At 38.7% G+C, this 27386-nt stretch overlaps 2 protein-coding genes and 1 long non-coding RNA gene across 4 annotated transcripts in view; 2 read left to right on the top strand and 1 right to left on the bottom strand.

The window, feature by feature from the left end:
• The first annotated feature begins 1927 nt into the window (after nt 1–1927).
• Nucleotides 1928–8167, top strand: LOC120104698. The gene is made up of 3 exons (XR_005507067.1): nt 1928–2229; nt 5488–5582; nt 7226–8167. It is a non-coding gene; the product is annotated as an uncharacterized LOC120104698 (long non-coding RNA).
• Nucleotides 8168–11739: 3572 nt separating this feature from the next.
• LOC120104696 (sodium/hydrogen exchanger 1-like) lies at nt 11740–16211 on the bottom strand. 2 transcript variants are annotated; one of them, XM_039116262.1, is made up of 8 exons: nt 15754–16211; nt 15554–15672; nt 14350–14447; nt 12844–12903; nt 12680–12726; nt 12399–12593; nt 12216–12262; nt 11740–11876 (listed from the first exon to the last, which is right to left on the bottom strand). In XM_039116262.1, the coding sequence occupies exons 1-8, from the start codon at nt 15925–15927 to the stop codon at nt 11792–11794; spliced, it is 825 nt and encodes a 274-aa protein (XP_038972190.1). In that variant the 5' UTR covers nt 15928–16211; the 3' UTR covers nt 11740–11791. The 2 variants fall into 2 exon arrangements, with proteins under 2 accessions (XP_038972190.1, XP_038972191.1); XM_039116263.1 differs by having other exon boundaries at nt 11787–11876; nt 12542–12593; nt 15754–16208.
• Nucleotides 16212–21732: 5521 nt separating this feature from the next.
• LOC103717832 overlaps nt 21733–27386 on the top strand; it is a 66649-nt gene continuing 60995 nt past the window's right edge. The window contains exons 1-3 of the mRNA XM_039116265.1: nt 21733–22040; nt 25303–25397; nt 27040–27126. Coding sequence (XP_038972193.1) covers nt 25316–25397; nt 27040–27126 — 169 coding nt within the window. The 5' untranslated portion in view covers nt 21733–22040; nt 25303–25315. The remainder of the gene's footprint in view (nt 22041–25302; nt 25398–27039; nt 27127–27386) is intronic.

Consider the following 27386-nt stretch of genomic DNA (forward strand, 5'->3'; position numbering starts at 1 on the left):
TTTATCAAAATTCAAAAAATATACTTTGAAGCATTGGGTTACTTATCTTTTCTTACTTCAAAATTTCATTTCAGTTAGACAGGTTAGGTTTGCATATTTTAATATTATTAAAATATTATTAATTTTATCATTATCTTAGCAGCCAAGCAAAGTAAAAATTTAAAACACTATTGGGAAAACAATCTCACGCCCCCAAATCAGTTTGGTCAGGTGGCAGTATCCGACTGCTCATGTCAATCCGAGCAAGGTCAACTTAATTGGTCATCAGGCATGATTTAAGTAGCTCAAAGAGTCAAGGATAACCAAATTCTATGGAGGCACCTGACAAGAATGGGGGTACGTACGGTCTAGTATGTTGCTCAGACATCGAGGTGATGCGGGGGCCTCTACCCTAGGTCAACCTGGATTTGAGCAAAAAGGAAGTCAGGGCGTTGAACTAAGATCTCTATGTCTGGTTTAGAGAGAAAAAGAGGCTTAGAGAGAGAAAGAGAAAGAAGAGAAAGTCTCAGTCTAGGTTCATCAGGGGTCTAGGTTTGGTCTATCTATGGCACGAGCCATTTCAGCATCTAATCTATAGGCCAAAGAGGAAATAGCTGCTAGGAAAGCAAATCCATTTTTTTTGAATTAATAATTAAGAATAAAATAGGAAGGAAATAAGAAATATTAAGAGAATAAGAAAACAGGAAGGAAGAGAGGGAAGAGGAGAGGGAAGTGAGGAGAAGAGGGCGGGGGAGGTGATTGTAGCCGGGCTATAGCGGTGAAGGGTCATTGGCCAGCCAACGGCAGCAGCTGCGACAGCTAGCAAAAAGGGAGAAGCTAAGGAAACACTCTTAGCTTGGCTCGAAAACAAGGGAATAGGCTCAGTTAAAGAAGAAAATGGATGAGGAGAAAGGGAGCTTAGCGGTAGCTGCAGTGGCAGTGGATCTTGCGGTGGCGACGATAGCAGCTTCCGATGAAGAGAGGCAGGTCTCGAAATAGAGGAAGTAGGGCAACCAGAAATTCAAAGAGAAAGAAGGAGATTGGGAGGTGGCGGAGCTCGGTTGTGGCGGCACATCGGGCGCCAGAGGTGAAGAAGAAAAAAGGAGAGAGCTTGATGGTGGATCAAGTGGAGGGGAAGGAGAGATCTTATAGCGATTTCAGATGAGGGATAAGCTTCAGTTGTTGCACACACCTACGATCATGGCGGCGGTTGTGCGCGACCCAACGACCGATGACAGTTTGAACGGCCCATGGAGTCATCACCGGCCATGATTCTGCGGCCTTATCCTCACAACGGTCGGCATATAGGGCAGAGGAAAACGGTACCTCTATTATGGTCATTTTTTTTCAATTTTTAAATTAAAGTTGATGGGTGCTGCCGACTTGAATTCGAGATGGGCCCTTATGGGCTAATTCTCACACAAAATAAACCAATGCTATGCATTCTTTATTTGATTAGATTTTGATTCTATTATCTACGCTCCTTATTAAATATATTTCCACTTTTAGGAGGTGCGATTATTATGTATTTCTCATACAAAGTAAGATTTTTTATTAAAGATTCATATAATAAAAACCCAAAATAAGTATATAGAACGTATTAAAATGGACGCATCAAATGTAGAAAATATGCACCACTACTTTTACGTATCCAACATCGGCCAATGACTGTTGAATATCCTTGTAAAGAATCAATTTCTCCAGCCATGCAACCTTTACCAAATAAAAATGAGGGCAGGAGCCACTTGATTTGGATCATAATTATATATATATATATATTGATAAAATCCTAATAATATTTCAATAACCGGTTCCATCTAGGTGTGATCTACGAAGATTTGAAGAATGCTTATTTTAATGCATAAAATGCAAACATTCTGAGGACTTTAACGGTCAGGTAAAGCTGATTTGTCCTCGTCCAACCACGAAGAGCATATATTAATGCCGAAACCGAAGGGAACGAACGCCCTTCTCCCCCTTCTTTAGACGCGCAAACCGAGTTCGTCGGACGCGGCCAAAGCCAAAGCCAAAGCCAAAGCGTCCCCGCGAGGCGCCCCCACGAGCTCGCGAGCGAGAAAGCGAGCGGGGCGGCGCGCGAGGTGGAGAGCGAGCGACGAACAAAGAAAGAACGGACCGGCGGTTCAGAAAGCCGGGTGCTTGCTCGCTTTCCGTCGAACGTGGAAGGAGGAAAAATAAAGGAAAGTGGAGCGGAGGGCAAATAATCGAAAAAACCCTAATCGAAGGCGAAAGGTACGTCCCTTTCTTGCGGTCTGTTCAATTTCTGGTATTAAATTTCCAGGGGAGCTTTCGGTTCTTGATTTCGATTATGGATGAGTTGCACAAAACAAGATCTTGATTGGTCGTTGCCGTTTGATATAAGAATAATCCGATGGAGATGGGGGGAGAGAGAAAGGTTGGATAATTGGTTGTATTTTTGAATCTTGAAAGGAGAATTCGAGAATTTGGAAGGAGAGATAGCCTAGGCCATAATGTAGTTGGTAAGGAAGCATGGAAACCAAGAAACAGAAATCTGTGGCCCGAAATATGAACGTACTGTCTATGAAATTTATGGATCTTTGAAGGTTTTTGTTTTTTTTTAAATGTTTTATACGATCTGGAAAATGATGTATGTTTTGCTTGTTTAGATTATGCTGTACCTAATTGTTACTCTATTTGATATGTTGGAGAGATTTGGAGTCTTTGATGGGATTTTGTTGACTTCATCGAAGAGGGGGGGGGGGGGGGGGGGGATGCAGAGGAGGAGGGAGGAGGAAGCTGCAAATGCAGTGACAACATGCTGCACGACTGATGCTCTCTTTCTCTCTCAGTAGCTGGAAATTTCTGCTTAGGGTGGTGATCACCCTTCGGAAACTCATCCCTGTAATCTAATCCCTGTACAGTACCTACTTCCGAGGCATTTCATTGTTCTGTATTTGTTTGAGAGTCCCGCTTCCTTGTACCCACATCCGCATCCACTTCTGTCTTTGGCATCTCTCTCTCTCTTTCTCTCTCTACTTGACTAGATCTGGAAACTCTACTGATGAGCCAACCTGTCCATGAAGGGTGGGGCTTGAGTTGACCTGAATTTGTCAGATGAGAGTAACTGTGAATCGGACCTGTTCTTCCAAGAGGGGGTTTCTGCAGGTTTGTGGGTTAAGATGAGAATTGCAAACCTTACTACTCATAAGCTAGTTTAATTAAATTAATATAAACCACAACAAGCTAAAGAATTCTTTTGAATCAAAAATTCAACTTGAAGCCTTTTTCTTTGTCTTGTTCATTAAAAAATCATGTCATGAAAGCTAAAATTTGTTTATTTACTCCCACATACCTGTGTTTGCACTCTTTTACTTGCCGAACGCAATATAAACTTGATGCAGCATCAAATATCTTCAATCAATAACAATCACATGTAGCATTCTAATTAAAAGAAAAATCATTTTGTGGGCATCATTCCACACTTATTCAGCGGCATTCTGCAGTATGATGTTACTGCTGACATGCAGTTTCATGCTGTTCCGCAACCAAGTGGCTAAATATGTTAATAAATGGCCTTCACAAAGATTTGTCTTACAATAATCACCCACATGGTCTTCTTGCAACTTATGAAGGCCACATATCAGTACTCATAGTATGACTTTATTACTAGAACCAGCTAACTGGACTTCCAACTGATCCTTTTTGTCACTTTCATGTCACTAAATTGGAGCATATTTAATTGGAGTCGCATATGTCATTCTTCACTCAACTGTGTTGATTGCTTCCCTTGGTGAATGTTTTCATATTGTCTTTTGACTTTCCTCTCAAAAGAAGATACTGTTTTCTATCTTTTAATTCCAAATACAGGAAAAGGTCTTGATCCAATCCAAGGTCCGCCGTACCGGTACCGGTCGGCGTACCGGTGGCCGGCCGGACCGGTACGGTACCGGTCCGGTCCGGTCCGTACCGGCCGGTACCGGTGGTTTCAAAAACCACAGCGCGCGGCGCTGTGGTTCTAAAAAAAAAAAAAAAAAAATCGTACCGGTGCGAACCGGCCGGTTCGCACCGGTACGAGGCCCGTACCGGCCGGTACGGGCCCGAACCGGCCGGTACGCACCCGTACCGGCCGGTTCGGATAAAAAACCGGGAAATACCGGTTTTTTATCCGTTCCGGTACCGGTCTAGGACCGGACCGGTACGTACCGGCCCGTACCGGCCGGTACGGGCCGGTACGGCATTCCATGATCCAATCTTTATTCATTGGAATGTGCATATCTAAATGAAATACATTCAAATCTAACGCAACCTGCCCCAAGAAATTTTAAAGGGATGCTGATGCTAGAAAGAGAAGGAAAAAAGGAGAAAGAAAAAAGAGTGGGATATTCAAATTTATGTACATCGCTCAATCTAAATTTTGGCTTTTTATAGTGGCTGTTGGATTTTCCACTAACACATGTGTGTGTTCCATCAGTACTGATTGGGATGTGTGAAAAAAGCCTTTTTCTTTTCCTTATTTGCTTATATATATACACATTTAGAAAAAACCCTGTGCCGAAGAATTGAGGAGGGGCCTTCTACCAGTATATCGTCTCAATAAAAGAGACAATATAACAGGAGAAGGGAGAAATAAAGGAAGAGGGGGGGGGGGGGGGCAGAGAGATCTTAGATCACAGGCAGCATAAACCCAACAGCAAATTGGTGCTAGTCACCATAAATCCAATCAATGAAAGCAACAGAAAACTTACCTAATCCTAAATTATGAAAAAAATCCAAACCCCCCTCTAAACGATCATTAAAAACAAGAAACAACAGAAGGAAAATTTGATGTTCCAGTGAATTATCGGAACACCAACCTATCCCAACCTGGTCCCTAGTTGATACTGGGTTTGGGACTGTGATTTAGAGCCTTGCGCACCACAACTAAAAAATCTACTAAATTCAGAAAAAAATAAGGAATACTTATAATTAAAAGAAGATGAAAGGGGTAGTAAAGGTTCTTTTCCTTTCTTAAATTGTCAAAACAACTAAAAGACAGATCTCATGCAGCGATTATGGAGTCTGACAATTTTTATGCTACCAAAATTTTTATGATTTTTTAAAATTAATCATTCATTTAAATGTTGAAGAGTCACGATAATATGCCTACATGCATCGTTCAGCAAATGTTCTATTATTGGATTATACAGGTTTAGTACAACACAATATTTTATACTTAAAAATCCTACCATCAAAATCTTTTCAGGATGTCAAGATCTATTAGTTTGACTTAAAAGTATAAGTTACTTTTCAGACTTAGTACAAATAACAAAATAAAGCTGATACATGAGCCTTCTCATTTACCTAAAGTATAATTTTTTGTTAATGGCAACTGATGTACAGGGATTTATGCACAACAATAATTCTTTCTACCTGAACATGTAGTTGTACATTAATAATTTTGTAGCAGATATTGCGGGGTATTTCATCTTAGGGGTACATATTAAATTGCTCTGCCTGGAATGTTATGTAATTTGTTGGTCTCTTATCCAGGTTGCTTGTCCCAATGGTATGCAAGACTGGTTGTGGGAGAATGGCTGCCATCATGAGGCTTCTCACTGTTGGAAGTTGTCCGGAAATTACAACAGGTATTTCTAATGTTTATGGGGCGAGTTTTTTTTTTCTTGGGTTATTCCCATGTCCCTTAGTCCAGAATCTTAAGAATAATTGGAAGCATGCCTAGAGGTTAGAACCCTTGCTTGATTAGCTTATTTGAGCCATTATGGGATCTAGCTTGGTTGAAATCCCAATTGGAATTAATTAAGCTGCCAAATAGTAAGAAAACATAGAACTACTATAGTACTATGCAATCAAATGCGACATTATTATTACTATTATTATTATTTTGACAAAGGGGCACTTCTGTCCTATTTAAAGGCTTGTACAATAACTTGACTTAATGCACATCCATATTAGGGTGAGGAATAGAGAAAAAGATCAAAAAATGGCAGCCACAAGAAAATTTCAGTATTCTTTGTTGCGCCTATGAATCGAAAATTCAAACAGCTAAATGTCACTCTTTCATCCACTTCATGCCTTATTTCATGTCCTTCACAAATTTGTCCCATTTCTGCATGATCCTTTAAGAATCTGCATATCAAATTCTTTCCAACTATTTAGAAAAAAAAATCATGAGGTACAGTATCCAATTTGATCTTCTTTCATCCCTAATTCACAAAGCCTGAATAAATTATCAGAATTTACATAAATGCTAATGTTTGACCAAAATCATTTAAGTTCCTTTGAAATAGGACAGCAGCAAGAGGTTTATGCTGTGTTCATTTTTCAATAAAAAGCTTGGGAAATAAAAAAAGGAGCCAATTGCTTCTCTTTTAGACTTTACCACTTGCAAACATGTTTCTTGGGGCCATGATACTAGGGGAACACCTGCATCTTTAAGGTTAAGCTTCCAATCCTGCTTCATGAGATTGAAACAGGATTCTCACTATTGATAAGGGAAGTCTTTGCATTTTTTTACAATGAACGAAAGGAAAAGAAAAAAATAAATCTTATCCAGGCAAAAGTAATTGAGTAGTATTACTGGGAAAACATGATGCTTAGTTTAACTGAGAATGCCACATTAGTTTTCATTATCCAGTATTTGAAAGAATGAAAAAGGAAACTGAAAAGATTTGGAAAGGCAATTCGTGATCAAGAATGCTGACCAGCCTGAAAAGTGAAAACAGAAATGGAGATATCTTTTTCCATGAAATTACTGATTTTCCACAACCATAATTCTTGCCTGTCCCCATAATTTGGGGTCAGGTTTATGGATCCCTCTTCAGCAGTCATGCAAGCTTAGGCCTTCCCTCCCTTTTTAATATCACTTGAAAGATGCTCCAATATTTCTCCTTAGTGTGTCCTCCTCAGATCCTTGTTGCACACTCTCTGCCAGTATCTCAATCAGTTCTCACTTACTTTTTCATCAGTTTTCACAAATAGCGTACCTCCTTTGATATATTTCTTCGTCACACTTCTGTTGTAACTATAACCATAACCACAACCATCTTTTGTTACATAGTTCCATTTTTTTCGTTCTTTGCTTCCTCATGGCCGTGGAACAAACTCATATTGGGTTAATCAAACCTTGGTCCTGTGTTGTGTTAAAACTTTCTGTGTATCATTTTTATGGAAATAAAGACTTCCATCAGTATACGTACCAAGTGAGGTGGAGATTTGTGTTCTGGCTGTTTTATCTGACAGCATTTGCATTGTGTTTGTTTTCTGGCAGAAGAGGACACCTACGAGAAGATTGCTTCTCGGACCATACGTAAGGAGTTTTATGATGCAGATGAGGCAAATTTACTTGAAGAAGAAGGTAAACTTCACAATTTTGGTTGCAGTTTTATCAATTTTAACAGAGATTTTTTTCTTAGTTGTTTGATTTATGACCCTTGTTTGCCTCCTGCTTCCTTCATGCAACCATGTTGTGAAATTTCACACACATTGTTTGTAATACAGTTTTGCTCACTGCCACTGTCTTCGGTGTTCAAAGCCATAGTTTTAATAAGAATAGAAGTAGCATGTACTGCCTGTTGCATAAACCACCATTTTCATCTGTAATATCAGGTCACTGACTCACTGTGTCCGCTATATTCAGATAGTAGATTGAACAATGTAATTAAACTATCTGATCAAGTTATAATTTGCATATCAATGTTTACAAGTTGAGATGCAGCATGTGTGCTGTGAACTAATAATTAACAAAACTCCTGCTGATTCAAGAAAGTACTTTGATAACATTGAAAGCTGGTGTTGCATAAACAGGAAACAAGATCATGGAACCATATTCTTGAGTATAAACAAAAGAAAACATTTAAAAGTGTTTCACTTTTCAAACTTTCTCTATAAATACTCTGCAAGAATGGTGGAACCAGGGTTTTATTCAAGGAGTGGCCAAAAATGTGGAGGTCACACTAAAACATGGTGCCCTATAGTCGAATATAATTGTAGACATATTTTGAATTGTTCGGCAAAACACGAAAGGAAAATTTTCAATTTATCATACATGCAAGCAATGTATGCCGAACCAGGCCGAACCGCCTAGTTCATCCCATACCGAACCGGTGAGGAATCGGATTGGTCTGGCTCTAAATTTTGAAATCTCCTCCGAACAGTCTTGAATCACTCTGAACTAGGCGATTCGGAGCAGAACCGATGCAAACCGCTCAGTTTGCACGAGTTCGAACCACTCGGTTTGCACTGATTGGAACCAGTTTGGGCTCCTCACCTCTTTAAAAAGCTTGAATTATGATCTATTGAACCAAGATGAATTGCTTGATTCACCCCGTACCGAACTAGTAGCCGACCGGCACGGATCGTAATACTGGTTCGACGGATGTTGCTTGCAAGAAAGGTTCCAGACCTCATATTGACATACTGTTGGTCGGTACATGTGGTATGGTAGTCAATTCGGCTATTGATACTTGGTACCCCCTCCTCCTGTACTGTGTACTAATTCAATATCAATATAGTATAGTACACCCGTTATGCACTGGTGTGACGTACCATGCTTGCAAGTGATTTTCCTCTATGCATGGGCATATATTGGCATGTGTCCCAAAATATATTAATAGAAACAACAATTGAATTAATATAAATTATTCTAAAAATTCTTGACATTGTATAAACTTATTTTTTTTGAAGTTATTATTTATCTAGATTACATTATTTTTAAATGTTCATGTTTTCTTTTTTTCAAAATTTCCAATAGTAGTTAAATATGTTTTGTTATTATTTAGTAAATTATTTAAATTATTATTATTGTGTATTAATTCACGCATGGAGAAGGAATCAATTAACTTTTTCTTTTGGATCTATTAAAAAGAATTTTTACCATTGAAACCAAGGTACGTCGTTTCGATATTGGGCCTGTACTGGTACCAATTTATTATTGCGTTGGTATATCTGGTACAGGGACTGGTTGGGCATACCAACACTTGGTACTTCTCTTTTACCAAGTACTGGTTCGGTATCGGTATGGTTGGTTCACACCTGTACTGACTGGTACAACATTCCTTGATTCAAACAATAAGAGGGTGTGAAGTAGAAGCAATATCTTCAATACAGTTGGAATTGCAAGAATGCTTGAGATCCGAAAATTACAAGCACACTCCCTTTTTCTTAGATAATGCACTCCCTAGGAGGGAAAGAAGATAAGGAACCTTTTATAAAGAATATGAGTCAGTACATGTGTTGGAGGCTCTTAGGAGGAAAAGAGGTGCGTGCATGGACAATGAGGAGAGAAATTCAGATAGTCAAACAGTGGGTAAGGAGTTAATTTTGGAAGAGATTCGATGGTTAATTGGAGACTTTAAGGGTTTGGATTGATTGATCCTTGAGTTGGCAATGAGTAGGAAATTTTTAGTGGGAAAGGGGAGTTTGATTAGAGAGCAGCATTTAGAAGTAGGCCAAACTAGGAGTTTTAATGGGAAAGTGGGAGTCTATCTAACTAATTCCACTACTGCTTTAGGAATTCCAAAGAAAAATTATAAAAAAGGTTAAAGGGAGAATGTTTCACAATCAAGGGATGATGAGACATATCTTGGGAAACATTAGCTAGGAAGAATATTTTAAGAGAGAACACTTCAACTTTGTTAAGTTTACTTTTTATGAAACTCAAACTATTGGACTTCAAGTTAATGCCAATCTTAACAATTAAGCAGTGTAAGTTTAGGTCAAATGCAATATCGCCCATCTTTCCAGGGGAACAACTGGTCTACATGTCCATTTATGTTTCAAAAAAGTAAATAGGTCTGAGTCCCACAATTTCTCCTTTTTATTGGTTTGAGTGATTAAGAAATTTTGGACCTAAATACTTTGTTCAAAGTTGCTGATGGGAATGTAAGTTGTGTTAGTTTTCAGGTTTAAAATTATTTTAAATCCTAATAAGGGCTCAGGCGTGTCTTTTGCTAGATTAGGGAAGTGTTCTGAAATCATTGACCAACCTAAACCCATTCTGGCAGCTAGATCATGGTTTACTAGTTTGACCATAGATCAATCATGGTTTGACGGTTTGACCAAAGCCTACCCTCAAAACCTCTCATTCTCATCTAGATTTAGGACTGAGAACCTCAAAGTTCAACCTATTTGGTAGTTCCCTTTCCCTCTTTGAAGCAAGAAGAAGAAGAAAAAGGGGAAGAAGAAGAAGAAAAAGAGGAAGAAGAAGAAGAAGATGGAGAAGAATGATGTAATACAGTAATTGGACTCACTTCAGTATCAAAGGTTTTGGCACAGGATATATCTTTGATATGTGAGAGGGCATTAAGAGAATTTACTTGGAGGGGGCATCACCAAGAAGTTTGGATGTTTTGTTAGATCTTAGTAGGAAATCACATGGGATCCAGGTTTAGTTTGTATTTTTTTAATTTCTTTTGGTCTCATTGAACTATCTGGAATGGTTCAATTTTTTAACAGGGGATGAATCAATCAAGTTGACCTGTTCAACTTGAATGGGTTTTAGATCATCGAGTCAGGGATTTAAATTACAGCTTTGGTTAGGGTAACTTGAAGTTAAAAGGTATTATACTCTCTATGTGTAGGTGTGCAGGCACGATACTAGAACATCAGTATAAATTGGCACACATGAGGATGACCATATTGGTGTTTTCAGTTTTTCTTTTATATTAGGTTACCTTAAACATCTAATATTGCTGAGAGATGTTTCATTCAAGGTTCCAAGTACCCAATATGTCGAGCCATATGGGAAGTTATTTTACTGCCTTGATATGTTACTGGGGCTTGGTATGCTCCGATACAGATGCATATATGGTTGCTATGCTAACTTAGCACCTATACCATGTGTCTATATGGGGGCATATTGTCGTGACCATTCTCTCTTGCTATAGTCATCACACTTAACCAAGGTTTTTGGAACCATCCTGAATAACCTGGTTTGGGGTGTACCAAACTAAACCAAGGTGGAACTAGTATTGTTTCGCCTTTCGGTTGGGGAAATGTCTAGACCCAGTTTGCATCGAGCAGAATTGCTTGGATCTGCTCGATTTTGATAGGCACCTGCCTATTTTGTGCTAGAGTGGGTAAAAGAGAGGAGAAAGGGTTGGGAACAAATTTCGTTGTACCGGTGCGTACCATTCCGTATCGGGCATACTATGCTGTACGGACACCAAACTGAGACTCGGTACGAGGGACATATCGAGTCTCGGTATATTGAATCGACTTTCATACAGGTGTACCCAAGGTCTGCTGAACCGACCTGTACCGGTCGGTTCAGCCCGTACCGGACCGGTACAGGGGTATAAAACGGTTCCGACCCAAACTGGGTCGGAATCGATTGGTTCTGTACCTGGACCGGTGCGAACCGGCCCGGTTCGCGCCGGTACAAGCCGGTACCGGTGCGAACCGGCCCGGTTCGCGCCGGTACAAGCCACACTTTCCCCGCGCGGGGGTTCGCGGGGAAGAGCGCCCCACGCGCGGGGAAGAGCGCCCACGCGGCTGGAGCCCGCGTGAGCCTCTTAATGCCACAGAGTGGCATTTAAAGCCACTCTGTGGCATTTGTTTTTTTTTTTTGAAAAACGCGCGCGGACGCGCGAGCGGAGAACGCGCGCCCGCGCGCGATTCCTCGCGTAGGAATCGCGCCCGCGCGCGATTCCCTGCGGGGCACCGTGCCCACACGGGCTGGCAGCCCGCGTGGGGGCATTAAATGCCACAGAGTGGCATTAAATGCCACTCTGTGGCATTTGACGCGTCCGCGCGCGGACGCTTTTTTTTAATTGGGAAATATCAAGCATCATGGAGACAAGGGAAAGCCAGACTGTTTCTAAATATGTTTGTTGATTTAAAAGAAGACACTCACTTCTGCCAGCATATAGGAAAGGTAAGCCATAAGTATCATAATTGCAACTTCACGATCAGTAGAATGTCTATTAAATGGAAATATAAGCAATGAGATCTTTAGCAGAAAACAGGAAAATTTGATTTTGCTTTTGATAGTATCACATCATGTTGCTACATTATAAAATAATATTAATAACTACAAAAGGGTGCTGCAATTATCAGTGTTTTATTTTAAGTATGGAAAGCATAAGAAAAGAAAAAACTGCAGCACCAATCCAGTTCTTTCAGTACTCCTACACTAATAAAATTTTTCCACAGCTAACCATAACCATCCAGCCATATTCCAACTATTTGAGGTTGGCTTTATGGTAACTACAATGCAAAAGAAAACACTAAGAGAAGTTTAGGTTTCTTGCATCACCAACCTGCCAAAATACAACTTTTTGATGATATAAGCACTAAACAATCCAGCCTGCAGAAGAAAGAGAACAAATATCAACCAGAAATAGAACTCTGGCCATTTGGAAAAGGATACAGAAAAGTTGCAAGTTGGAGGGCATATTTCTTTTATGAAAATGAACTACATTACAGAAGCATAACAAACTTACAAATGCTCCAAGAAAAGTGCTGGTAAAGAATAGAGAAAAGAAGTTTGCAACAAACTTCAAAACAGTAACAGCATCAATATTTCCTAGATCAAAGTTTTGGATTGCATTAAAAAGCACTATTGAAGTGGCATCATTTACAACACCTTCGCCAAAAACCAGGCTATAAAGTAAAGGCGTCTCATCCTGACTGAGAACCTGTTTTTCAAGAACACAATTTCCAAATATGGTAAGCTATTATATCTTAAGCTTTGCCTATAACACAAATTTGAGATGTTCAGAACCTGCAAGGTGCAAACAGAATCTGTTGCAGAAAAGATCGCTCCAACTGCTGCAAATATATAAATAGAAGGAAGTTTGAGAGCTCAGGAAACAAGTGATAGCAAAAAAGACATAAGAATTGAGGTAAAAAATATAGAAGCAAAGAGCGTGCAATAAGAGAGCTTACCAAGATAATCTCCAATTTCCAGAACACCTATATCCATTTTTTTAATTATTCCTATTGCTCCTGGACAATAGATGAAGGTCGAGAAATAAATGTGATGCATCATATAGAAAAACAGCAGTTTGTATACTTTTCTCTTCCTTAGAGATTCCCGAATCTTTAAAAATATTCCTCTTAGAATCAGGCCTTCTTGAGATTCCAGAACAACACCTCCAGTATCACTCTAGTTGAGTTTCCACTCTGGAGACCACTTAAAATGCTAATCTTAGAAGACACTCCATATCATGTTTCAGTATATTGTTTAGATTACTCACATGGATCAGAATAATATGATAATATAGGGAAAATGCAATTTGTCTGACTTCCTAAAGATTAATAGTTACAGGTTAAATCTTTTGCTTACTGTTCGCACTGACTACAAAATTATCAATTAAACTAGTAATACGTTACTCCCATGATGAGATCTATAAGAGGCTCCAAATTGAAATCCCTTCTATCCTCTTATCGTTCCGTTTAGCTCATAGCAGTTCTGAAATGTCTTAGCAATATCACATGAAGAAAAGTTTTGCCATGGTCAAGAAAAGGCTGAAATAAACCCAAAGAAGCAGAAAGGCCAGAGCACAATAATTTCTGCGTGCATACTCAGCAAGCAGAGGCACTAGAGAAGCAGCATCGAGAAAGAAAAATAAAATCACGGGAGCGAGCAGAAAAAAAGCAAAACAAACTTGGTTGGAACACCATTATACCATGTAAAAGCCACTATCTGCTAGCAGTGCAGCAGGGTTAAATTTTTATCACTAAAAAATATGGGCCCACATTCAGCTAAGGGCAAGCATCAATTACACCTAAATTCATACTTCCTTACTTTTCTCTAATTAGATAAATTCAGATTTTCATAGTTGATTATTTTCAGAGGATATGTTTGCCAGCAGAAATGCAGTTAGGAAAAAAAGGAAGATGGAGACATGATGATAAATTTTACACAGAATATTTCAAATTCTTTGAAATCTTCTGAATTTTAATATCCCATGCTTATTTTAAGATTTAAAAAGTTTGAAAACTTTTGATGCATTCTGATTTTGTTTCTGCCCACATCAATCTTCTGGTATAATTCTTCATATCTTATATTTTTTAGCCTCCTAACTAAATGCTTAATAAATTCATCAACCAAACTAATTTCACCCAGTGTCATCTTGAAAAACTAGATGCTCAATGAGCCATGCCTGAATTTTCTTGAACTCAGAACTGCAGCATGCATGTATTCGGAAAAACTATTTAATCAACTCAGAATACGCCCTTATAAGAGGATAATAAACTACCTGAACAAGTGCAATACTAAGGTTTCTGTCTTGCAGACAGCAAAGTCAACAAAAGACAATTTCTGATAAATACAACATTTGCCATGTTACGGTTTCATGGCATAAAAACTTATGCAATTACATTTATGCTGAAATTCTTTTCCTTGGAATATTTATAGTGCAATTAAATACAAAGAGATCGCGAACTTACCAAGTGAAATAATAATAAAGGAGATCAGTGTTCCAACTGCACCAAACAGCATAATTGTCATGAAGTTGCGGAAGAACCGTTTCTTTTTTACTTGAAACCTGGTGCATAAGAAAATTGGTCAGAATTGTAACATACATTTAAAATGAATGCTCATTGTCAACATCCAAGACTTCCGGTTTTAACAAGATCTGCATAACCAACAGGTGCAAAAATAACGTACAGCTAAATTTATAAGAATAAAGCAGAAACTGCACTTAATACATATTTTTCTGAAATTTGGGCAATATGAAACTTTGGTGTGATGGCTTAAGTGAAGTGCAAGTACACTCCCTTGTACCAGGTTCTGGATAGATCAAGGTTATTTAAACACTTCTGCATTGAAGTTAGGTAATTCAAAATATGCCATTTTGAAACCCAGGATTGCACATTTGGGGATTTTGTTATGAAATGAACTGCTAGCTATTTCGAGCAGACTAATTGACATGTTAGGAGAGAGGATATGTCATAGCCAATAGGAGGCTAATTGACAAGAACACGCTTGATTTTGAGAAGTATAATGTCCTTAGCTATCCAATTTTTTATTCTCAAGTTTTACAATTGGGATATGAGCCTATGTTCGACACCTTATTTGTTGCTGTCAGAGAAATGGCTAAACAAGCTCTTTACTATTATATTTTGCAAAAATCATCTTCTATTAACATCAAGTATCATCAAATAATGTCTATTTTCTAAATTCTTACTCATATAACTCCTAATACATAGCCAAATAAACTTACATGCAGATAAGATAGCAATAACAACAAAGTTAGGCATCAGCTAAGTGAAAATGAAGGGACGACGAGGATTGTCATGTTGGCACGATCCTCAGTCCCTCACTGCCTGGAAATCTCACCATCTTAAGTCATTAACATTTTTCTGCCCTAATTAAGGCAGGGCCTAGAGTTGAAATGCCCACCACGGGTAATCAAAGTTTTGCCAAGAATAACCCAAGGTTCAGTTACAAAATCTTTAAATGTAGATAAGACCAAAATTGGCTCCAATAGTAAAACTTAAAAACTGAACTTGGGTGCATCTTGCATCAAAAAAAAAGGCAGAAAAAAAAAACAAATCCAACATTATTAGCAAGTTAAAACTAAATTTAACCTTAAATCAGAAAACAGTTGTGAAGCAAAACATGGAGGTACAACTATCCAACAAAACTTACCCAGCATTGAAAATAATTGGCGGAAGCAAGTATATGAAGAAGAGTTCTTCACTGAAGACTCGAAGATGCGAACTCTTTCCTTTAGTAGTTAGAAGAATAATCACTCCAGTGCCCAGCCCCTGACATCAAACCAGTCCAATTAAACTAAATTTCTGCAATAAAGACCAAAAAGATTAAATCTTTATCCCCATAGAACTCACGATAAGAAGGGCAGTGATGGACTCGTTCATCCACCGATTCTCCTCCAGCAAGTGGCCGATCACTATACACGCGCACAGCAGCGCCACGAAGAGATTGATCGACGCCACCGACATGTGATCAGACTCCGAGAGGACCCCAAGTTTGATCGGCACCGACCCCAAGTGCACCGCCATGGCCCTCCCAGCACCTCAAAAATCAAAACTTTGCGCCCCAAAATACAAAACCTCACCACAACAAAGCGCGAATCCGATGCTCTATGTCTCCAGGGAGTGCATTCCCCGGGATCTCCCCCTCGGCTCACGAATTCGATGCTTGGAGTCGAATCCTGGACGGTTTTTTGCAGAGGAAAAAATCTCGGGATTGTGGATTCGATTCGAGAATTCAATAGGGAAGGTATTTTAATGACGGAATCTAAAGATCTTTTAGGGCTTTTTGGTTGGAGATCGGGTCCACCAGGACTAGGAGGGATCTTTCCTCCCTCGGATGATTGAAACCAGAGGCGTTACAATGAATGGTGTCGTGGACGGCGCGGCGGAGGGAGAGGGAGTGGTACTACGTGGCAGCATTCTATGCTGCTGTTTTCTGTTCTAATGGCGCAGATGATCGATCCATGGTCTCTCCAACTGACTGCCGTCGCCGGTCAACATAGTCCTTGAACGAGCTCATAGAAATTCATTGACCGTCATATAACGTTTCATGCATATGTTGTTGGGATTTCGACGGAGGGGAGGAGAATCTTCGTTTGGCGGCTTGCACCGTTGTCAGTGACCGTTGGATCGAGAGATGGATTGGCTAACTGGGCCCCACCTTGATAGATCTGCGGGTTCTGGTGTGCTTCGTGCTGTAGCCGTTAGATCGTTCGATCAGACGGTTAGGATGAGCGATTGGCTTTGTTCGACTCGTGGTACGTTTTGATTGGATATATTTGGTGTTTGCTAAACGGTGTAGTACAGAGTGTCCCCAAGACGCAAATGAAGGATCACGAAGACTCCCGGTAGCCTCCAACCCACGGCTCCAAAATCGAAAACGCTTGCCGCGAATCCAGGGAAAGCGCATTGCTTTTATATCTGCTGCAACCATCTTAATGAGTTCCCCGAGGGCAGGGCAACAGAGAGGCAACACAATCCACTACTCATATAAAATAAAAAAATAAAAAAAATAAAAACGAACCAACCTCTCGCGCAGAAGAAATTATACTAGATTTCTCAAATTGAGCCACCAATAACATATATTTTCTAGAATAGATATCTTAGTACCTGATGGAACAAAATTTATCATGCAAGAAACATATCGCTATTGAAGAATCTGATGTCATGTAAAGAGTCATGATATCGGTTGCTCGCTTGTTTCAACGTGCAAACCTTGCAAAACTTGATAATTGGAGTCTAAAAATCAATATTATTGAGTCATCATCGTTGATTTTGATAGACATGTCCAATGAAAATTTCTAATAAATCACGCTATCCTTGTATTGCTCCATGCGTTGTTGAGCTTGTGAAAAAAAAAACACCGGAGTATGCCAAACCTATGCAGAATATTGTTGATATTATGTTGCTTCACATTAGACATCCTCTTAGAGCTACCTTCGTTTGTCCTTTATGAAGTGCATTACCTTCTATCATTTAATTTCCCATGGCAATCTTTCTTATTGCAATCAAAGTTGTCCAAACTTTCTTGGTATTCTCATAGTTTCAGGATATATGCTTGCAATCTTAATTTGTCTAGCATCAAATGTTGCCCTTATTTGAAAGTCTATAGCATCTATAGAATATAGCATGGGTGACTTGTTGCTATAGTTTTCAGTGAAATAATTGGATCCAAGGCTATGATGAAAATTATAATCACTTCTCTCAATAAAATAAAACAGTCGTTATCATCTTAAGAAAAACAAACATGCTATTACCACACTTATTAGTCATGATCCTCATTGTCCTAAGTGATGAGCACTAGTGATATGTTTTTTATCATCTCATTATAAAATATAATCCTTAGTTTGTTCAAATCCTAGCTGTTCAAAACTATTATATTCCCTCAATCACTATAGTGTCCTTAATCTTCTATCACTTTCATTAAAGAACAATTTTCAAGCAAATTGACCTCCACATTCCCAATGGCCCATTTTATTCCTTCGTTCAACATTATAATTGTGAGTTATAGCTAGATTCCAAAACCATGCATGTATTTCTTTAACATGTTTTAGTAAAAGTAGTCTGAACCAACCATATTTTATTCTCATCACTTGCGTTGAGAAGCTACTTCTGATGAAGGGTTATTGACTAATTTTATTAATGAACAAAGCTTTTTATATATTCGAGACATAGTTTATGTGCCCTCGGACTCAATTTATTCCTTGGGAAGAACCTGATGCAACAAGTTATTCCATATGGAACTTTAATAACAACTTCTCTCTTTCCCTTTCCACCTCTCCTCCCAAGAGAAAATGACTACAATAGGATGGACCATGGGTTATGGGCCTTAGAGATCAAACAAAACAATAAACCTTAGTCATGTATAGATATTTCTAGGAAATTATATAACACTATTTATTGAATTGCAATATGGATTGCTCAGAGGTCAGAGCCAAATGTTATTTTATATACCATGACATGGACCTTTTTGGCATTAAGGAATTTCACAAAAAATGGGAAGTCTACTCAGTACCCTAACGTAAAGAAACTTAAACTAGGCCCAGGACCATGACAAGCTTGACCAAGATCAATCCAAAGACATGAATTTTGAGATAAGAGCTAGACTAATTTTGTGTCTCATCTCAGATAGTTTTACCTTTGTCTATTGGATATCATTTTGCCTTTTGTTTTGCATCAATATTTGTTGCTTTTGCTTATAAAGAAAAAAGAATGAATATACTTCATAAAAATAGTAATAAACTTTGCTTATTTTATTAGTAAAAATTAAAAGGTAATAAAATCCGCATGCTACCACCATAACACAAAACAAAAAGTAGAAAACTAAGTTGTGTAACTTGACCATTCATTTTTGGTTGCATGATATAGTTTACAATTAACCTAAATAACAATTGATTTGAAATAAAACTGATAAAATGAACTGGTTCCATAATATCACATTCACATGGAATCCAAGTTATTCATTTTGCGACAAAGTTAAGCTAAACCTATGCTTCATTGCGTCTCTCCTATAAAATTTTAGGCAAAATGTCATGCCCTAAATCCAAAGCATAACAGACACCACATACTTGCATAGCAGACCATACAAACATGTAAGACTACAGATCATATCAAAGCAATAATAATTCTTAAAAATTAATTTAATCAAGATCTTATATAAATAATTCTTATAATCAACTATTTTAAGGTGACATAAGTCAACATATGCCAACCATTTATTTAAATAGAAAAGTTCTAAATAGTCTAAATAGTCTAACTAGAACTCCAATCACTGAGAATATCTTTAGAAGATCTAGCACACTCCTCCAAGTCCCGAGCAATCATGAATTTGGATCTAAAAAATAAAGAAAGAAGAAATAATGAGCTACACTAGTCAAGTAAGCAACATAACACTCCAAAGTGGGGTCTAAGTATGACAAATAAATAATTAGTTAACAAGCAAAATATTGACCGGGAATAAATCAATTTTCGAATAATACGTATATTTCTTTTCAAGTTTACTATTATTTTCATAAACTGATAATAGGAACCCAGCATCAGGCTATGGCTACGTAATCTAGTGGCATGAGTCAGAATACACAAAGTGCCAAATACCACTATTCTTAACCACCGGTGGTTCGGTCTCCAAATACCGCTATTTTAATCACCAGTGGTTCAGTGTCGAAATTACTTTCTCATATTACAAGTCAATAGGGCTAATGAATAATTTCTATTGGCGGAGCCGGATCATAGTCGTACTGAGAATATATACATATAAATAAATTTCATTAATTTACCCAGTCATATTTTTAAAATTTCATAACATAACATGTAAAATATTTTTTAAAAAAATATTGTAACAAAAACATGCCTGACTTATTTGAATAAGTATGAAACATATATAACAATCATATTCGATAAACTAATTATCATTTTATCAAAATTCAAAAAATATACTTTGAAGCATTGGGTTACTTATCTTTTCTTACTTCAAAATTTCATTTCAGTTAGACAGGTTAGGTTTGCATATTTTAATATTATTAAAATATTATTAATTTTATCATTATCTTAGCAGCCAAGCAAAGTAAAAATTTAAAACACTATTGGGAAAACAATCTCACGCCCCCAAATCAGTTTGGTCAGGTGGCAGTATCCGACTGCTCATGTCAATCCGAGCAAGGTCAACTTAATTGGTCATCAGGCATGATTTAAGTAGCTCAAAGAGTCAAGGATAACCAAATTCTATGGAGGCACCTGACAAGAATGGGGGTACGTACGGTCTAGTATGTTGCTCAGACATCGAGGTGATGCGGGGGCCTCTACCCTAGGTCAACCTGGATTTGAGCAAAAAGGAAGTCAGGGCGTTGAACTAAGATCTCTATGTCTGGTTTAGAGAGAAAAAGAGGCTTAGAGAGAGAAAGAGAAAGAAGAGAAAGTCTCAGTCTAGGTTCATCAGGGGTCTAGGTTTGGTCTATCTATGGCACGAGCCATTTCAGCATCTAATCTATAGGCCAAAGAGGAAATAGCTGCTAGGAAAGCAAATCCATTTTTTTTGAATTAATAATTAAGAATAAAATAGGAAGGAAATAAGAAATATTAAGAGAATAAGAAAACAGGAAGGAAGAGAGGGAAGAGGAGAGGGAAGTGAGGAGAAGAGGGCGGGGGAGGTGATTGTAGCCGGGCTATAGCGGTGAAGGGTCATTGGCCAGCCAACGGCAGCAGCTGCGACAGCTAGCAAAAAGGGAGAAGCTAAGGAAACACTCTTAGCTTGGCTCGAAAACAAGGGAATAGGCTCAGTTAAAGAAGAAAATGGATGAGGAGAAAGGGAGCTTAGCGGTAGCTGCAGTGGCAGTGGATCTTGCGGTGGCGACGATAGCAGCTTCCGATGAAGAGAGGCAGGTCTCGAAATAGAGGAAGTAGGGCAACCAGAAATTCAAAGAGAAAGAAGGAGATTGGGAGGTGGCGGAGCTCGGTTGTGGCGGCACATCGGGCGCCAGAGGTGAAGAAGAAAAAAGGAGAGAGCTTGATGGTGGATCAAGTGGAGGGGAAGGAGAGATCTTATAGCGATTTCAGATGAGGGATAAGCTTCAGTTGTTGCACACACCTACGATCATGGCGGCGGTTGTGCGCGACCCAACGACCGATGACAGTTTGAACGGCCCATGGAGTCATCACCGGCCATGATTCTGCGGCCTTATCCTCACAACGGTCGGCATATAGGGCAGAGGAAAACGGTACCTCTATTATGGTCATTTTTTTTCAATTTTTAAATTAAAGTTGATGGGTGCTGCCGACTTGAATTCGAGATGGGCCCTTATGGGCTAATTCTCACACAAAATAAACCAATGCTATGCATTCTTTATTTGATTAGATTTTGATTCTATTATCTACGCTCCTTATTAAATATATTTCCACTTTTAGGAGGTGCGATTATTATGTATTTCTCATACAAAGTAAGATTTTTATTAAAGATTCATATAATAAAAACCCAAAATAAGTATATAGAACGTATTAAAATGGACGCATCAAATGTAGAAAATATGCACCACTACTTTTACGTATCCAACATCGGCCAATGACTGTTGAATATCCTTGTAAAGAATCAATTTCTCCAGCCATGCAACCTTTACCAAATAAAAATGAGGGCAGGAGCCACTTGATTTGGATCATAATTATATATATATATATATTGATAAAATCCTAATAATATTTCAATAACCGGTTCCATCTAGGTGTGATCTACGAAGATTTGAAGAATGCTTATTTTAATGCATAAAATGCAAACATTCTGAGGACTTTAACGGTCAGGTAAAGCTGATTTGTCCTCGTCCAACCACGAAGAGCATATATTAATGCCGAAACCGAAGGGAACGAACGCCCTTCTCCCCCTTCTTTAGACGCGCAAACCGAGTTCGTCGGACGCGGCCAAAGCCAAAGCCAAAGCCAAAGCGTCCCCGCGAGGCGCCCCCACGAGCTCGCGAGCGAGAAAGCGAGCGGGGCGGCGCGCGAGGTGGAGAGCGAGCGACGAACAAAGAAAGAACGGACCGGCGGTTCAGAAAGCCGGGTGCTTGCTCGCTTTCCGTCGAACGTGGAAGGAGGAAAAATAAAGGAAAGTGGAGCGGAGGGCAAATAATCGAAAAAACCCTAATCGAAGGCGAAAGGTACGTCCCTTTCTTGCGGTCTGTTCAATTTCTGGTATTAAATTTCCAGGGGAGCTTTCGGTTCTTGATTTCGATTATGGATGAGTTGCACAAAACAAGATCTTGATTGGTCGTTGCCGTTTGATATAAGAATAATCCGATGGAGATGGGGGGAGAGAGAAAGGTTGGATAATTGGTTGTATTTTTGAATCTTGAAAGGAGAATTCGAGAATTTGGAAGGAGAGATAGCCTAGGCCATAATGTAGTTGGTAAGGAAGCATGGAAACCAAGAAACAGAAATCTGTGGCCCGAAATATGAACGTACTGTCTATGAAATTTATGGATCTTTGAAGGTTTTTGTTTTTTTTTAAATGTTTTATACGATCTGGAAAATGATGTATGTTTTGCTTGTTTAGATTATGCTGTACCTAATTGTTACTCTATTTGATATGTTGGAGAGATTTGGAGTCTTTGATGGGATTTTTGTTGACTTCATCGAAGAGGGGGGGGGGGGGGGGGGGGGATGCAGAGGAGGAGGGAGGAGGAAGCTGCAAATGCAGTGACAACATGCTGCACGACTGATGCTCTCTTTCTCTCTCAGTAGCTGGAAATTTCTGCTTAGGGTGGTGATCACCCTTCGGAAACTCATCCCTGTAATCTAATCCCTGTACAGTACCTACTTCCGAGGCATTTCATTGTTCTGTATTTGTTTGAGAGTCCCGCTTCCTTGTACCCACATCCGCATCCACTTCTGTCTTTGGCATCTCTCTCTCTCTTTCTCTCTCTACTTGACTAGATCTGGAAACTCTACTGATGAGCCAACCTGTCCATGAAGGGTGGGGCTTGAGTTGACCTGAATTTGTCAGATGAGAGTAACTGTGAATCGGACCTGTTCTTCCAAGAGGGGGTTTCTGCAGGTTTGTGGGTTAAGATGAGAATTGCAAACCTTACTACTCATAAGCTAGTTTAATTAAATTAATATAAACCACAACAAGCTAAAGAATTCTTTTGAATCAAAAATTCAACTTGAAGCCTTTTTCTTTGTCTTGTTCATTAAAAAATCATGTCATGAAAGCTAAAATTTGTTTATTTACTCCCACATACCTGTGTTTGCACTCTTTTACTTGCCGAACGCAATATAAACTTGATGCAGCATCAAATATCTTCAATCAATAACAATCACATGTAGCATTCTAATTAAAAGAAAAATCATTTTGTGGGCATCATTCCACACTTATTCAGCGGCATTCTGCAGTATGATGTTACTGCTGACATGCAGTTTCATGCTGTTCCGCAACCAAGTGGCTAAATATGTTAATAAATGGCCTTCACAAAGATTTGTCTTACAATAATCACCCACATGGTCTTCTTGCAACTTATGAAGGCCACATATCAGTACTCATAGTATGACTTTATTACTAGAACCAGCTAACTGGACTTCCAACTGATCCTTTTTGTCACTTTCATGTCACTAAATTGGAGCATATTTAATTGGAGTCGCATATGTCATTCTTCACTCAACTGTGTTGATTGCTTCCCTTGGTGAATGTTTTCATATTGTCTTTTGACTTTCCTCTCAAAAGAAGATACTGTTTTCTATCTTTTTAATTCCAAATACAGGAAAAGGTCTTGATCCAATCCAAGGTCCGCCGTACCGGTACCGGTCGGCGTACCGGTGGCCGGCCGGACCGGTACGGTACCGGTCCGGTCCGGTCCGTACCGGCCGGTACCGGTGGTTTCAAAAACCACAGCGCGCGGCGCTGTGGTTCTAAAAAAAAAAAAAAAAAATCGTACCGGTGCGAACCGGCCGGTTCGCACCGGTACGAGGCCCGTACCGGCCGGTACGGGCCCGAACCGGCCGGTACGCACCCGTACCGGCCGGTTCGGATAAAAAACCGGGAAATACCGGTTTTTTATCCGTTCCGGTACCGGTCTAGGACCGGACCGGTACGTACCGGCCCGTACCGGCCGGTACGGGCCGGTACGGCATTCCATGATCCAATCTTTATTCATTGGAATGTGCATATCTAAATGAAATACATTCAAATCTAACGCAACCTGCCCCAAGAAATTTTAAAGGGATGCTGATGCTAGAAAGAGAAGGAAAAAAGGAGAAAGAAAAAAGAGTGGGATATTCAAATTTATGTACATCGCTCAATCTAAATTTTGGCTTTTTATAGTGGCTGTTGGATTTTCCACTAACACATGTGTGTGTTCCATCAGTACTGATTGGGATGTGTGAAAAAAAGCCTTTTTCTTTTCCTTATTTGCTTATATATATACACATTTAGAAAAAACCCTGTGCCGAAGAATTGAGGAGGGGCCTTCTACCAGTATATCGTCTCAATAAAAGAGACAATATAACAGGAGAAGGGAGAAATAAAGGAAGAGGGGGGGGGGGGGGGCAGAGAGATCTTAGATCACAGGCAGCATAAACCCAACAGCAAATTGGTGCTAGTCACCATAAATCCAATCAATGAAAGCAACAGAAAACTTACCTAATCCTAAATTATGAAAAAAATCCAAACCCCCCTCTAAACGATCATTAAAAACAAGAAACAACAGAAGGAAAATTTGATGTTCCAGTGAATTATCGGAACACCAACCTATCCCAACCTGGTCCCTAGTTGATACTGGGTTTGGGACTGTGATTTAGAGCCTTGCGCACCACAACTAAAAAATCTACTAAATTCAGAAAAAAAATAAGGAATACTTATAATTAAAAGAAGATGAAAGGGGTAGTAAAGGTTCTTTTCCTTTCTTAAATTGTCAAAACAACTAAAAGACAGATCTCATGCAGCGATTATGGAGTCTGACAATTTTTATGCTACCAAAATTTTTATGATTTTTTAAAATTAATCATTCATTTAAATGTTGAAGAGTCACGATAATATGCCTACATGCATCGTTCAGCAAATGTTCTATTATTGGATTATACAGGTTTAGTACAACACAATATTTTATACTTAAAAATCCTACCATCAAAATCTTTTCAGGATGTCAAGATCTATTAGTTTGACTTAAAAGTATAAGTTACTTTTCAGACTTAGTACAAATAACAAAATAAAGCTGATACATGAGCCTTCTCATTTACCTAAAGTATAATTTTTTGTTAATGGCAACTGATGTACAGGGATTTATGCACAACAATAATTCTTTCTACCTGAACATGTAGTTGTACATTAATAATTTTGTAGCAGATATTGCGGGGTATTTCATCTTAGGGGTACATATTAAATTGCTCTGCCTGGAATGTTATGTAATTTGTTGGTCTCTTATCCAGGTTGCTTGTCCCAATGGTATGCAAGACTGGTTGTGGGAGAATGGCTGCCATCATGAGGCTTCTCACTGTTGGAAGTTGTCCGGAAATTACAACAGGTATTTCTAATGTTTATGGGGCGAGTTTTTTTTTTCTTGGGTTATTCCCATGTCCCTTAGTCCAGAATCTTAAGAATAATTGGAAGCATGCCTAGAGGTTAGAACCCTTGCTTGATTAGCTTATTTGAGCCATTATGGGATCTAGCTTGGTTGAAATCCCAATTGGAATTAATTAAGCTGCCAAATAGTAAGAAAACATAGAACTACTATAGTACTATGCAATCAAATGCGACATTATTATTACTATTATTATTATTTTGACAAAGGGGCACTTCTGTCCTATTTAAAGGCTTGTACAATAACTTGACTTAATGCACATCCATATTAGGGTGAGGAATAGAGAAAAAGATCAAAAAATGGCAGCCACAAGAAAATTTCAGTATTCTTTGTTGCGCCTATGAATCGAAAATTCAAACAGCTAAATGTCACTCTTTCATCCACTTCATGCCTTATTTCATGTCCTTCACAAATTTGTCCCATTTCTGCATGATCCTTTAAGAATCTGCATATCAAATTCTTTCCAACTATTTAGAAAAAAAATCATGAGGTACAGTATCCAATTTGATCTTCTTTCATCCCTAATTCACAAAGCCTGAATAAATTATCAGAATTTACATAAATGCTAATGTTTGACCAAAATCATTTAAGTTCCTTTGAAATAGGACAGCAGCAAGAGGTTTATGCTGTGTTCATTTTTCAATAAAAAGCTTGGGAAATAAAAAAAGGAGCCAATTGCTTCTCTTTTAGACTTTACCACTTGCAAACATGTTTCTTGGGGCCATGATACTAGGGGAACACCTGCATCTTTAAGGTTAAGCTTCCAATCCTGCTTCATGAGATTGAAACAGGATTCTCACTATTGATAAGGGAAGTCTTTGCATTTTTTTACAATGAACGAAAGGAAAAGAAAAAAATAAATCTTATCCAGGCAAAAGTAATTGAGTAGTATTACTGGGAAAACATGATGCTTAGTTTAACTGAGAATGCCACATTAGTTTTCATTATCCAGTATTTGAAAGAATGAAAAAGGAAACTGAAAAGATTTGGAAAGGCAATTCGTGATCAAGAATGCTGACCAGCCTGAAAAGTGAAAACAGAAATGGAGATATCTTTTTCCATGAAATTACTGATTTTCCACAACCATAATTCTTGCCTGTCCCCATAATTTGGGGTCAGGTTTATGGATCCCTCTTCAGCAGTCATGCAAGCTTAGGCCTTCCCTCCCTTTTTAATATCACTTGAAAGATGCTCCAATATTTCTCCTTAGTGTGTCCTCCTCAGATCCTTGTTGCACACTCTCTGCCAGTATCTCAATCAGTTCTCACTTACTTTTTCATCAGTTTTCACAAATAGCGTACCTCCTTTGATATATTTCTTCGTCACACTTCTGTTGTAACTATAACCATAACCACAACCATCTTTTGTTACATAGTTCCATTTTTTTCGTTCTTTGCTTCCTCATGGCCGTGGAACAAACTCATATTGGGTTAATCAAACCTTGGTCCTGTGTTGTGTTAAAACTTTCTGTGTATCATTTTTATGGAAATAAAGACTTCCATCAGTATACGTACCAAGTGAGGTGGAGATTTGTGTTCTGGCTGTTTTATCTGACAGCATTTGCATTGTGTTTGTTTTCTGGCAGAAGAGGACACCTACGAGAAGATTGCTTCTCGGACCATACGTAAGGAGTTTTATGATGCAGATGAGGCAAATTTACTTGAAGAAGAAGGTAAACTTCACAATTTTGGTTGCAGTTTTATCAATTTTAACAGAGATTTTTTTCTTAGTTGTTTGATTTATGACCCTTGTTTGCCTCCTGCTTCCTTCATGCAACCATGTTGTGAAATTTCACACACATTGTTTGTAATACAGTTTTGCTCACTGCCACTGTCTTCGGTGTTCAAAGCCATAGTTTTAATAAGAATAGAAGTAGCATGTACTGCCTGTTGCATAAACCACCATTTTCATCTGTAATATCAGGTCACTGAC

The sequence above is a fragment of the Phoenix dactylifera genome, unplaced genomic scaffold, assembly GCF_009389715.1.
Source record: "Phoenix dactylifera cultivar Barhee BC4 unplaced genomic scaffold, palm_55x_up_171113_PBpolish2nd_filt_p 000077F, whole genome shotgun sequence".
Taxonomy (NCBI): Eukaryota; Viridiplantae; Streptophyta; class Magnoliopsida; order Arecales; family Arecaceae; genus Phoenix; species Phoenix dactylifera.

Bases quoted from the DNA above. Each gene is read 5' to 3' on its own strand.
- LOC120104696 (XM_039116262.1), bottom strand. From the start codon at position 15,927: ATGGCGGTGCACTTGGGGTCGGTGCCGATCAAACTTGGGGTCCTCTCG. The intron at 15,673-15,753 runs GTGAGTTCTATG...GTTTGATGTCAG, and splicing joins CCATCACTGCCCTTCTTATC to GGGCTGGGCACTGGAGTGAT. The intron at 12,263-12,398 runs GTAAGTTTGTTA...TTTCTTCTGCAG, and splicing joins GCACTTTTCTTGGAGCATTT to GCTGGATTGTTTAGTGCTTA.